The sequence below is a fragment of the Garra rufa genome, chromosome 4 (assembly GCF_049309525.1).
Source record: "Garra rufa chromosome 4, GarRuf1.0, whole genome shotgun sequence".
NCBI lineage: Eukaryota > Metazoa > Chordata > Actinopteri > Cypriniformes > Cyprinidae > Garra > Garra rufa.
This window is the reverse complement of record NC_133364.1, coordinates 50,606,500-50,620,650: the sequence shown is the minus strand read 5'-3', so window position 1 is coordinate 50,620,650 and position 14,151 is coordinate 50,606,500. Positions and strand designations below refer to the sequence as shown.

The following is a 14,151-nucleotide window of genomic DNA, read 5'->3' as shown; positions in this document are numbered from 1 at the left end:
CCGCAGTTCCTGATTCTCCGGCCAAGATGGCCGCAGTTCCTGATTTCCCGGCCAGGATGGCCGATGTTCCTGATGTTCCGGCCAAGATGGCCGATGTTCCTGTTTTCCCGGCCAGGATGGCCGATGTTCCTGTTTTCCCGGCCAGGATGGCCGATGTTCCTGTTATTCCTGTCAAGATGGCCATAATTCCTGATTCCCCGGCCAAGATGGCCGCAGTTCCTGATTTCCCGGCCAGGATGGCCAATGTTCCTATTATTCCTGTCAAGATGGCCACAGTTCCTGATTCCCCGGCCAAGATGGCCGCAGTTCCTGATTTCCCGGCCAGGATGGCCGATGTCCCTGATATTACGGCCAGGATGGCCGATGTTCCTGTTATTCCTGTCAAGGTGGCCACAATTCCTGAGTTCCCGGCCAAGAAGGCCGTCAAGCCTGAATCCCTGGCCAAGATGGCCGTTGTTCCTGAGTCCCTGGCCAAGATGGCCGCCACGCCTGAGTCCCTGGCCAAGATGGCCGCCAAGCCTGAGTCCCAGGCCAAGATGGCCGATGTTCTTGAGTTCCCGGCCAAGATGGCCGATGTTCTTGAGTTCCCGGCCAGGATTGCCGATGTTCCTGTTTTCCTGGCCATGATATTATGGATATGGCTCTCCCTATGGAGTTCACGGCCCCAATCCTCTCTTCTGAATCTCCGCTGGTTCCGCCCAGCCCTCCAGTGACTGCGCCGCCAGAGCGCCCTCCAGTGACCGCGCCGCCAGAGCGCCCTCCAGTGACCGCTCGCCCAGAGCTAGCTCCTTCAGAATCTCCGCTGGGGTCGTCCAGCCGTCCAGAGCCCGCTCCTCAAGAGCGCCGTCCAGAGCCCGCTCCTCAAGAGCGCCGTCCAGAGCCCGCTCCTCAAGAGCACCGTCCAGAGCCTCCGCTGGTGCAATCCAGCCTTCCAGAGCCTTCGCTGGTTCCGTCCAGCCGTCCTGAACCCTCGCTGGTTACGTCCAGTCCTCCAGAGCCTCCGCTGGTGCAATCCAGCCTTCCAGAGCCTTCGCTGGTTACGTCCAGTCCTCCAGACTCTCCACTGGTGCAATCCAGCCTTCCAGAGCCTTCGCTGGTCCCGTCCAGCCGTCCAGAGCCTTCGCTGGTCCCGTCCAGCCGTCCAGAGCCTTCGCTGGTCCCGTCCAGCCGTCCAGAGCCTCAGCGGGTCCAGCCCAGCCTTCCAGAGCCTCCGCTGGCCCAGCCCAGCCTTCCAGAGCCTCCGCTGGCCCAGCCCAGCCTTCCAGAGCCTCCGCTGGCCCAGCCCAGCCTTCCAGAGCCTCCGCTGGTCCTGTCCAGCCTTACAGAGCCCACTCTGTCAAACAGTCCTGCCAAACCCCTGAATTCCCCAAAGAAATATTCCATATACCCCTAACCAACGTGGCCGGGCCGAGGACTGAGGCCAAGGCCACGGGAGCTGCCCCACCATGGCCACCTGAACTGCCTGTCCGGCCATGGCCTCCTGACCCACCATGGCCACCCGAACTACCTGTCCGGCCGTGGCCGCCTGACCCGCCATGGCCACCGGAACTGCCTGTCCGGCCGTGGCCGCCTGACCCGCCATGGCCACCGGAACTGCCTGTCCGGCCGTGGCCGCCTGACCCGCCATGGCCACTGGAACTGCCTGTCCGGCCGTGGCCGCCTGACCCGCCATGGCTTCCTGTTCCGCCCTGGAGGCCTTCCCAACCCAGCAAGGTCCTGCCCCGTAAAGGCCTCCAGAGCGCCCGCCCCCCCTCCCTGGTGTTTCTATCACGGCGCGAGACGCGCCTACCGGGAGGGGGAGATAATGTCACATGTCTCCTTATGTTTCCTGTCTTTTGCCTTGTGTTTGCACTGTTGAGATTTGGTTTCTCCTTCTGTCTCCCCCTGTCAGTTTGTATGATTTGGTTTAGTCCTGTGATTAGTCCTTGTTAAGTCATTATCGTTTTCACCTGTGTAGCTTGATTAGTTTGCCTTTAATAGTCAGTCTTTGAGTTCAGTCCTTTGTCGGTCATTTTTGATGTTCATGTGTTCAGTGTGTGTGGAAATCCCCTGTCTCTTCCTTGGAAATCAAGATTAAAAGTATTCGTTATTTGACTTTGACTTTCGCCTCGTCAATCCTGCACCGGCTGTGACATGATGATGGTGATGATACAAACAATGGTGAGAATGTCTCTCGGTTGGGTGAGGCAGGGGCAAGATGGTGCTGGAGAGGTGATGATCCAGATGTAGGTGAACACACAGACGAAACAGTCACAGCGAATCCCACGAAGACAAATCACATACACAACCAGTACGACACGACTCCAAGAACACGAACTCCAAGAAACACGAACAGCAAAAGACGACAGTGTATCTGGGTGAATCATCTGACGGGGAAACAAAGCAAGGAGTGAGTTTATGTAGAGATCGTTAATGAGTGACACCTGGTGAGAGTAATGATCGGCAGCTGCGCTGATGAGCATGACGCACACCACAGTCACACACACACACACACACACACACACACACACATCACGAGACCTGAGAACACAGCGGATGTGTGAACTGTGACACCATCAGGAAAGCTGTGATTGTAACTCAGAATAAACAGAAACGCTCTAGTTCCTCATACACCTTGTATCTTTCCATCTTCTCTCTCTCTCTCTCTCTCTATTTATATATATATATATATATTTGTTTTGACTTTGTTTTATAGTGCAGTAAAATAAATGATTGCATTCTTAATTTTTGACTCCTTTTTTTAAATAAACATCAGCTATGCTAAAGACTGTTTTATCTCATGTTGATCTTGATATATATGTGTATATGTGTGTGTATGTGTGTGTGCATATATATATATATAATGTGTGTATATATATATATATATATATATATACATACAGTGCACAGCTTGTAAGCACTCCAAAGACAATGGAAAACATGAAATCGCATCATATGACCCCTTTAACTGAAAACAACCCACTCACATTTCATGATGCATTTTATAATTAGTTTTCTAATTAGAAAATTCAGCACTCAGGTTCATTACAAAAAGCGTGTGCTCTTGGCATCTGATTATTGCTACCATCAGGGGCCTGTTTCATAAAACAAGTTTACCAAATAAGTCAGGCTTATTTCAATTAGGCTGACTTACTGTCACTTGATTCGGTTACAAAAGCAACGGTAACACTTTCTATGAAGCCTGTATTTATAATATATTATAAGGGTATTCTTAAGCCGTTATAATAAATTTATAATGCATTATAAAAAACCTTATAATATGTTGTATCGTCTTATGAGTATTCATAAGAACAGTTTTATTGTATTATAATGTTTTACTTATTTGTGGTTATAGCTTTTAAGAGTATGATTACCTCCTCCATAGTTATAACGTATTATAAGTCTCATTTCTTGCCATCTTTCTCATGTCACTTTACTTAAAGCATACAAAGACCACTTATAAGTAATTATAATAATATTTCCCAAAGATCCCTAAGATCAGGCATCAGATCAGATGAATGTGTAATGACATCAGTTTGATTATTTTGATGATACCCTTTAGACAGCTTTTGATAAGTAACTCTGCAACTCCATGTCAGATAGCGGTAATTATTATTAGTAGTATGCAAAATATATGCTAACACTGTATTTTGATAGTTCCCCAAATGACAAACTGATTACAAGTAACTTTGCAAGTACATGAACCTTCTACCTAGCCTAACCTTAACCTAAGTCTACTACTACTGTAAGGAGTGTTAGTTGACATGCAGTTGAAAAGTTGCTTATAGTCAGTAGAATAAGGGGACCATCAAAATAAAACATAATATAAATGAAAAGAATAAATGTAATATGATATAGTCCGTTATAAATTAGATATATTAAATAGCATCCATTGTGTGTTATAAATAATCATAATCTTAAAAGTTATAACCTCAAATACTCAAGTATTATAATGTATTATAATTGTTGTTATGAGTATTAATGAGATAATATAACATATTATAAGTTGTATTATAATGCATTATGCATTCATTATAATGCCTTAGAAATACCCTCATAATGTATTATAAATAGGGGCTTCATAGAAAGTGTTACCAAAGCAACTTATGCTGGGAAACTAACTTGGTCTGGAGAAGGCTGACTGTTAGTTCCTCTAACACGGACCAATAGGAATGCAGTGATATTACAACTGACTCTCTCACATACAACTATTTGACATTATTATCAATCCAAAATTCTAATTATACAGAAAATAAAACTGAAATAATAAATAAAAATATAGGCTACAACCAATTTTACAGATTTAATGACGTTCTTTTAAGATATATGAAAACATTTTAACATAGTTGCTACTTCTCTCTGGTTTTCATGGCAGCTGTACCTTTTATGGTTATTAACATTAAAACATTACACTTGAAAATTCCTTATTAAAACACTAAATTAAATGTTAAAATCACTAAATTGCAATAGACTACATTTTAACTGGTATGAGAAATACCCATTCATTAATTTTAGTCATTACCCATTTAGCTTATATTTGAGAAAAAAGTACTTTTATGTTGGTTTAAAATATGTCTACATGTCACATTTAATGTCCAACAACAAATATTTTAGCAAAATGTGTATTTTACTCAGAATTCTTGCGCTTATTTTATTGCGCTCTGTTTGTTTAGTGTGCATGTGCACAGCAGTGCTTGGTCACTTCTGACAGCAAAATTAATTTATTTGCATGACTTTCTAACATTTACAGATCTGTTATGCACTGAGGAAAACACAATGTCTCAAAGTGCCATGGTGGATCGATTTGATCCATGGTCGACATTAAGGGGCTGCTTAAGGATAAGTGTGCACATCAAATTATCTTTACTCACTGAACCTGGATCTAAATTAGTGAGATTTTGTGAACTTAAATTGTCATTTATAGAACCACTTTAGCCCTGATTGATTTGTCACCAGAAAGTCATTTCCTATACTATCCTTTAGGCCTAGTCCACACTAATAAGTTTTTTTTGTTTATAAATGCATCTATTTTTCCTGTTTTGGCCTCCAGAGTTTTTGTCAAGGAAAACTTTGTACATGCTTCATATTACAGTCCTGCAAAGATGACAGAAACTTAACTTGTGATTGCCATCTGCGGAAAAATATAAGGGCAGTTGCGTTTTAGATTAGACAATCTAAAATAAAAGATAATGGTAATGGTGAGTGAGAGTGAGATGAATGGTAAGATATTTTGCAAATTAAATGATCCTACCAGAAGAACGGCATGAAAACGTATTTCTGCATCGTCTCAGTGAGCCGTTTCAGGCTTTACGCATGCACAGTAAGGCATTTTAATTTTTTGTGGATGATAAACTCTCATTTCTGTAGAGCTGGACATTTGAATAAGAATTAAATGAGTGAGTTCAGCTTTGAGAATGAAAACCAACCTGTTTGTTGCTCAGTATCTTCTTGTTTGCCGTCTTTAAAATTGTGTGTCACATGGATCTCACCCAAACCCTGTTAACAGGAGGTTTTGTCTGGTACCCAAAATACCCAAAACACTATTACCAGTCTTCTGTCAGCCAAGAAGTACGCCAAAATGTTATTCCATCCTGACGATTACACCAAAATGTTGACTGAGGAAAAAACTACTGAAAGTGAAGAGCAGAAGCAGGAGACAAAGTTGTGATGGTAAAAAGGAGCAGAGTTTATTGAATAGTCTTAGTTGCGTATGTCTCAATGCTCAGACTTCGTCTGAAGAATACAAATCCAACAAGTATTGTTATACCAAACTGTTATCCCATAAAACAGCATCCCATTAACCTTGAGGTTCATAAACATTCCCTCATATCTCTTATTATGAGGACAAACAAGCCATGAAACACAGTCATAAGACTAAACAACAATGGAAAAATATATATATAAAAAACAATAACAATCGAACATAATATAAATGACTAATCAATTAATGAATCAATGAAATGGATATATAAATGACTATAATGATTATTATAAATGATTACAATTAAATGGAATAATTAAATGATAAATGAATAGCCTATAAATGAATAAAGAATACAGAAGAATATAAAAAAAAGAAAGTAAAACACAACACAAATGTATGGTTGCTCTCTTGAAGCAACACACACAGTTTGCATTTAAGGATCCTCAGATCCTTCATTCCCCCCTCTTAATCATATATGACAAAACTAAACGATTATTGCAAGCAAACCTTGATGATCTTTATCAAAACATCTTTAAAAAGTTTGGATGGCCAGTCCATACTTTTCCCTTCTACATGTTCTTAAAAGAACAGGTCACTTCCGTCGTCCGTGTACCAGAGTCGGTTGGGGGAGTGTGTCTAACATTAGGTGATGGCCTGAATGTGAATGGCCTCGTGACAGGCAAGCGTCTGATGAAAACGTCTGAAAATTAACACTCTTATGGCAATATACAAGAGTAAGATGTTAGACACTACTGAAACAGGGACTAAAGCATTTAAAATTAAAGTGGCCACAATATTAATCCAAATTATGTGCCCTTAATGAAGTTTAGCTTGTTGTCTTAGCATCTCAGCATCAGGGTTTTAATGCCCTAGTATTTATTCAAGTTGTCTGGCAGGTTTATCAATTTAAAACTAGAAAAACTGTCAGGTGAAGTGCACCATTTAAAATCAAATTAGATACAGGTAATAAATGTACATACAAATTCATTTATGTATTGAACCAAGGAAAATTTCCCTTAAAAGTCTTTTAAGATTTAACCCAAAATCACATCACTATGACTTTCTAGTCATGACAAAACATTGAATTACATCATGTCATGTTTGACCATATCTTGCAGCATGATGACAATAAACCACCCATGAATTGGCCTGATTGACTCTACATGACAAATATATGACTTAAAATGTCTTAAAAACTAAAACACAAACTCAGCAATATAATATAAAATGACCGATATCTCTTTTGTAACCCAGAAAGCCTCTATCCATGAAATGTCTCTGTAGCTCATTCTCGCTGAGTTGTCTCAGTAGTCTGCTCTTGAAATGTCTCTGTAGCTTTTTGTGTTGTTCCCGAAGAACCATCTTGAGTTTGAAGATTGTGAAGTTCCGTCTTTCTCTCTCTCTGAAGTTCCTGTTATTCTGTCAGCCGTTGTTTGTCGACACAAACTGTCCCCCTTATGATAAGGCTCGAACCTCTCAGCGAATTTCTCGAAGGTCACCCACAGACATGATCTGCAAAAACACAAAAACAAGAGAACGGAAAACAGAGACTGTTCTTTTGAAAAACAAGATTGTTCAAAATCCGTTGTAATTATTTTGACTTCATCTGGCGACTAGACTGTAGTCCGGTGAAAGCTAATCATCATAGCCCCCCACCCACCATATCTTCATCATGAGGTTGGCCCCCAAGTCACTAAAAGACAAGGTTCTTCCTCATGACTCCTTTCTACAGCATTTGCCAGGTCTCATTTAAAATTAATGAGCAAATTCACAATGTCTAATATGCATGAATTTAGTTTTGCCTAATCATTTGACATATTCTGGATCTGAAGGGGTTGCTAATGATAAACTCTGGATGATGAGGTTTCTTACCCATCCTAAAGCCTGAATATGAACCTTTCGTACTCTCTCAGTTAAAAGCAATCGATGTATTAGAAGAAAATTTTTATTAAGCGCACACCTGCCATAGCAAGATCTCTTTTAGCAACTTTTGACCTTCAGCCACAACTCATTTTATCCATGGAGATAATGCACGTCTAACCATGTAAGCCCTGACGTACCACATTTACCAGTATGATCTCAGAGTGTGATTAACTTTTTAAAATGACGAATGTCACTGTTGGTACTATGAAAATCCAGTGAAGTCTACAGACTTCCTGACATATGTGACCATTAAAATGTTTTCCCCCTGGTCAGAATCAGTTGCCTTTTTCCCCCTCTGTGAATGATGTCTCAAACCAATATTTAGCTATTAAGACAGCAGTCACTATTGATAGTAAAAATGTTGCCAATAACCAAGACATCTCAGTAACCCTGGCATTTCATAAAAAGTTATAAATCACAAATTCACAAAACAGCTGTGAGGGTGCAGGTTTTCCCAAGTAAATAAAATAGGGTTGCCAAATTGTGTTTTTTCATGCATCCATGGATCAAATATTGAATTTACGTCAAATTTCAACACCCCCTGTATGTTGACTGAAGTCTAGAAATGAAAACTAAGAAAACTCTTAGCATCCAATTCATGAAAATTGCTTTGAAAACATTCCCAAAATACTTTTGACTCAATTACAATCTACAGAGACAAACAAAGACTATAGTATGGTGAACTATTATTATTTAACCCCCCCCCCCCCCACCATCCACCGTATCTTCATCATTAGGTTTGCCCCCAAGTTGATAAAAAAAGGTTCTTCTTTAGAACTCCTCTACAGCAGTCTCATTCATAGTATGAGAATCTAAAGTTTCTGGTAAAGTATCCTTAAACTAGTCACACTCAAGTGGGTCCAGTCCCACTATCTTAAACTATTTACCATCACCAAGATATAACAATAAGCTCATGAAATAGAAATTCTGTCTAATAGAAATAAAAATACAGCAATAATAACCATTATCACAATCCCAATAAATTTCTTAAAGTTTTAAAGTCCCACATGACCAGTAAATGAACAAGGATGACAGTCAGATGTTCTATGAATTCATACTTAAACCTCTTTCAGCAGAATCCCATAAGGACGAATGGACTTCTCCACAATCTCCTTCTCTTTATCTGAAGTGGTACCTTCAGGAATCTCAATCAGCCAGTATTCTTTTTTTTCACATTGTTTTCTCATTTTTGGATTGACCCTGTTTTGCAGGATGACATTGTATGTCTTACCATTCTTTGTGAATTGCTTGCTGTAGCTACAAGCCTCTTCTATGTCATATGTTGAGTAGATTCCTCTGCCATAGATTTGTCCACCACCTGGTTTGTAACTGGAACTGGCGATACCTTCAGCACCTGTACAGCTGGTTCCATGATAAGACACAGGCCACTCACCAGCCACTGAGTGTTCCCTCATTCCATCCGTGCCCAGCCAAACATTTCCATCAGGGTACTTGTTCAGGACTTTGAGAGCAATACGGTACCATCCACACGGGCGTTTGTATGGCTCACCACCTCGCTGACATAAAGAATTGTTTGTTACATTTCTGAAGTCATAATCATATCGTGGGTCGAGTAATTCAGTCATGTTTACAAACACTTCTTTCTCCAGATCCATACACCGATAGCCGCCTTGAGGGTCATTTTGGCCTAATAAGGCAGTAGGGATCAAATTGTATATATCGAGCTGAGGCTTAGAATTTGAAGATTTCGATCTAAATGATGAATTGCTTGTATGAGGCTTTGCAGTAACTCCTGTCAGAACAGAGAGGGCTTTCAGAATAACTTCTTGGTCCGTTATAGACATGGTTCACGCAGATTTCCCACAATAGAACAAGTAAAAAAAAACTCTGCTCATTCACTTCGTTTTGGTGACAAACTGAGGATTGTTCTTCTATTTATATAGTCAGAAAGGAGGAAGTTGGTACTTGTTTTTCTGACAATGGAATTTAAAGTATGTTTTTTGGAAGAGTTCCAGTAAAAGCTTTCTTTCCTAGCGGGAGTATTTTGTGTCAATAAACATACACGCATGAAAAACTATTTGAGACACTTGATGAGCTTGATTTACCACCTGAGTGCTTTAGAATACAGGTCTGCAAGCGTGTTGGGTCCCGACACTCTGAGTCCATTTGGTCTGGAGATAGGGCCATTTTTATTTTTACAGATAGAGCATATTATGTGGAAGAAAAAATTCATTTTACCTATATTATTTGTTTATGCAACATTGTGTAAGCCTCTGCCTATGACCTGGGAGGTTAACAGGGACCCAATTTATAAGAAAGTATGATACAGTAGAACTTGTTTTTGACTTTCTTTCCCTCTGTGGAAAAGTACAGCTGTTAGAGATATAAAGGTGGAGGAAACCCTCCCTTCTTTGTCACACTCTGCAGCAACCTGTGTTCCTGTATGACTGTCTGACCTTCTTTGCAAAGAATTAAACTTGAAAAGACAGTTGACTGAGTTTGTCTCTTATGCGGTGAAGGTCATTTTTATTTTGCCAAATATTAAATTACCATTTAGTGTAGCAACGGCATGGTTATTTTTTGGTTTCCATTGTTTAACTGCAATAACCATGTGTTTTGGTTGTTTTTGTAATAAAACCATGGTTAATTTTTGTAATCAACAATTTAAAAATGAAAGGAATAATCACCAAAAAATTAAAATGGTGCCATCAACCACTTGCTTACCTGCATGAGGTTTTTTTTTTTTCTGTTGAAGACACACACACACACACACACACACACACACACACACACACACACACACACACACACACACACACACACACACACACACAAATCTATTTTAAAGAATGTTGGTAATAAACCGGTTGACAGTAGCCTTCAACTGCCATATTAGGACAAAAAATCTGGCTAGAGTCAAATATCTAGTTACCAACATTCTTCAAAATATCTTCTTTTGTGTTCAACAGAAGAAAGAATCTCATACAGATGAGTAAATGATTGATGACAACATTTAGATTTTTGAGTGAACTATCCCTTTGCATTGCAAAAAGGATTTTATTCAGGCAGAAGATGCTATTTTTTTCCCTTTTTTTATTGAGTTTTCTTATTTATAAACACACCACATCTGACCAACAACAACAGAACACCACAAGTACACAGGCACTCACCCTTCTATACATACATATTCAATTTACACTTGGATAAGTGGAAGATAAAAGATAATAATATTAATAATAATAATAATAATAAATATATAAATAAAAGTTTAAATTATACACTACATAAATGAAAATACATAAATTGCTAAAACACAAAAATAAAATTGTCACCTTTTTTACAATGTCAAGTAGAAACTACATTTACATGCTATTCACATGATATTCATGTATGGTTCCCAAAGCTGATCAATGTCTTTTTGCTTACCCTTGGCAATATAAGTTAGTCTCTCCAGTCCGATGCAGTTTAATACCTCTTTTTTTCCACATTTTCAGGGATGGGGCTTCCATACTGTTCCAACATAGCGCAATAACTCTTCTAGCTTGGAGGACACCAAAATCAAGGAGCTTAATCTGTTTCAATGTAAAATCAAGCAGATATATTCAAATAATACAAAGTTTAGCATTTAAAGGAATCTTGGTATAGAACATGTCTGACATACACTTAATAACCTCTTTCCAATTATTATTTTTTTTGGACATTCCAAAAGGCAGTAATATAATGTCCCTTTATCCTCTAAACATTTAGAACACACATCTGGGATGTTAACAGACATATGATGAAGTTTAACCAGAGTTATATAGGTTCTCATTAACCATTTATATTGAAGTAATTTAAACCTGTAAAACATTTTAACCCGTGTCAATTTACAAAATTAAGGCAGCCACAAAACTTACGTTCTTAAGTAATTTCAACTTACAAGCACAAGTCATTTCAACTCACGACTTTAAAACACGGCCTTCTTGCTCACCGTGGAAATACAGAGACATGTTGCCACAACCCACTGGGCGAAGGAGATCCAGCCGGAGCACAGTCAAGGACTACTCTGCACCTAGTCCTGACTGCGGGGCATGGAGGACCCAGAGTTCACACAGATTACCTGATGTTTACCTTAACACACGAGAGGACACGGGCTCAACGTGGAGATTGTAAAATCTCGCAAAGGTATTGGGTGTCGCCCAGCCCGCAGCTCTGCAGCCTCTGTTAAAGAGGCACCATGCGCCAATGCATAGGAGGAGGCAACACCCAGAGTAGAGTGAGCTCAAACTCCTAGGGGGCACAGCACCCCCTGGCCTTCGTACGCCAGGGAGATGGTATCTACCACCCAATGGGCCAACCTCTGCTTGGAGACAGCATTCCCCTTCTGCTGACCTCCATAGCAAAGAAAGAGCTGCTTGGAGCGCCTGAAGCTCCGGGTGCGGTCCACGTATATTCGCAGGGTGCAACACAGCAACGCTAAGGCAGGGTCTCGCTTCCCAAGGGATGCTCCATCTACTGCATCATGATACACTGCGATGGTAGCAAAGTACACCTTGAGAGTTGAAGGGGACAGCCTGCGCTCCAACTTCTCTTGCAGGAAAGAAAGCGCTACTGCAATCGGACATCTCTGTAGGTCCTCTCCGCGAGAGACACACCAGTCGACGAACAGACCCCACCTCAGCGCGTAGGCCTGCCTCGAGGAGGGAGCTCTAGACTGAGTGATATTTTCTACCACGGCCTGGGGAAGGCCAGAGATGTCTACCTTATCCCATCCAGAACCTACACATGCATAGGCAGTGTGTCCCTCCCTGCCAACGCTTCATTGTTGGTGGGGATACACACAGCCTATGTGTGGTCTGCTTGGGACCGGAGCACGCACAGTCAGCCCTCGAAAAGGCTGGCTGTCCGCACTGTGAACGCCTTCCGGTGCGGGTGCTCCGTTCCCGGAAAGCCCTCTTCGAGGAGGGGGCTTTCACCAGCGTCCCCCGTGGGTCTGGCCCCGCTTCCGCCGAGGCGGAGCGGCGGCTGCACTCGTGGGGTTCGCAGCTCGATCTGCTGGAGGGTATGGAGACGGGTGATCCCCTATCTCCGCCCTCACTCAGCGGATCGAGCGACCTCCTCCTGGATGTGGAAGCCCGCACTGCGGTTTCTTCCCCCCGGGAGGAGGTCACCGAGTTCCTCTTGTCTTCCTCCGAGGAGGTTGACATCGAAAGTATAACAGAGGAACCACAACCGCCATCACGCTCGCCTCACTATGAGGAGCTCATTGAGGTGCTGACAAACGCGGTAGCCAAATTACACATCTCGTGGCCCGCGGAACAACAGCAAACACATGAGCCGCAGCGAAGCCGATTGGATGATCGCTTCCTGCGGACAAAGTCAGCACCTCCAAAACGGAGCCTTCCCTTCTTCCCCGATCTCCACCAAGAGCTAGCGAGATCGTGGGAAAAGCCATACTCCTCCCGTCTTCTCTCCCCCGCTGAAAATTATGGAAACGTGGGGGGGCGGAGGAGAATGGCTATAGGACGATGCCACGGGTTGAACAGACGCTTGCGGGCTATCTGTCACCCGGCTCGGCGTCGTCCTTGAAGGCTCCGTCCTTGCCCACCAGGCCCCTTAAAGTCACATCTGGCCTGATGGGTAAGGCATACACGGAAGCAGGTCAAGCAGGGTCTTGCCTTCACACCATGGGCATCCTGCAAGCCTACCAGGCTGACCTGCTGAAGGAGTTCAGCAGCGGCGAGGAAGTCAGCATAACAGAGATGCAGAAAACTGCAGATCTCACTCTCCGCGCCACCAAGGAGGCCGCCCGTGCTGTTGGGCGGTCTATGGCAGCCCTGGTGGCCGCGGAGAGGCATCTCTGGCTGACCCTGTCCGACGTAAAGGAAAAGGACAGGGTCACGCTTCTGGACGCCCCCCTGCAACCATCTGGCCTCTTTGGTGCCTCGGTTGATACCGTTGTGGCCAGGCACCAGGAGGCCCGCAAGCAGGCGGCGGCGTTCAGAACGTTCCTTCCTCGCCGCGTGTTCTCCTCTGAGGCTGCTGCACCATCAAAGAAGCAGCCTCAGCCGTGTACGAGCTCCCGTCGTGAGGCACAAAAGCAGAGCGTTGCCGCCCGTGCTCCCCCGGCCCAGCCTAGGGGACCCGGAAAGCAACGCTCTAAGTCGGGGGCTTCCAAGAAGAAGAGGCCCGACCTGAGGGTCGTCCTCCAATCGAGGAAGTCCTCGACTAAGCGGCCCTGACGGTTGTGGTTCAGGGCCGTTGAGGGCAGCCCCTCTCGAGGGGGTTTGCACCGTACCTCCGGGTGCGGGTTTCAGACCCCTTCGTGGCCCTCAGGAGATGAGTCAGCTAACCTTGCCAGTGTTACAGGGCGCGGCTATCTCCCGCGAACATCCTCTAGCTGTTCCGCCCGGAAACGTAGCGGCCCCCGCGGGGGTCTCCCGAGGAGCTAGTTCAGGAGCTTCCTGCCAGTTCGCTGTTACAGGTCTCCGAGTTAGTTCCTCGAGTAAATCCAGACACCAGTCTCGAGAGGCTGGTACCCTTAGTGAACTTTCTGGCAGCGTGGAAACTACTGCCAAGAGTCTCAGATTGGGTCCTGCGTACTG

General features: G+C 43.2%; 1 protein-coding gene across 1 annotated transcript; it reads right to left on the bottom strand.

Annotated features, from left to right (window-relative positions):
• Nucleotides 1–8,357: 8,357 nt before the first annotated feature.
• On the bottom strand, nt 8,358–9,423 carry LOC141332722 (uncharacterized). The gene has a single exon (XM_073837691.1). The coding sequence runs from the start codon at nt 9,409–9,411 to the stop codon at nt 8,665–8,667; it is 747 nt and encodes a 248-aa protein (XP_073693792.1). The 5' UTR covers nt 9,412–9,423; the 3' UTR covers nt 8,358–8,664.
• Between the last annotated feature and the right edge of the window lie 4,728 nt (nt 9,424–14,151).

Coding starts and splice junctions, on each gene's coding strand:
- LOC141332722 (XM_073837691.1), bottom strand. CDS start 9,411: ATGTCTATAACGGACCAAGAAGTTATTCTGAAAGCCCTCTCTGTTCTG.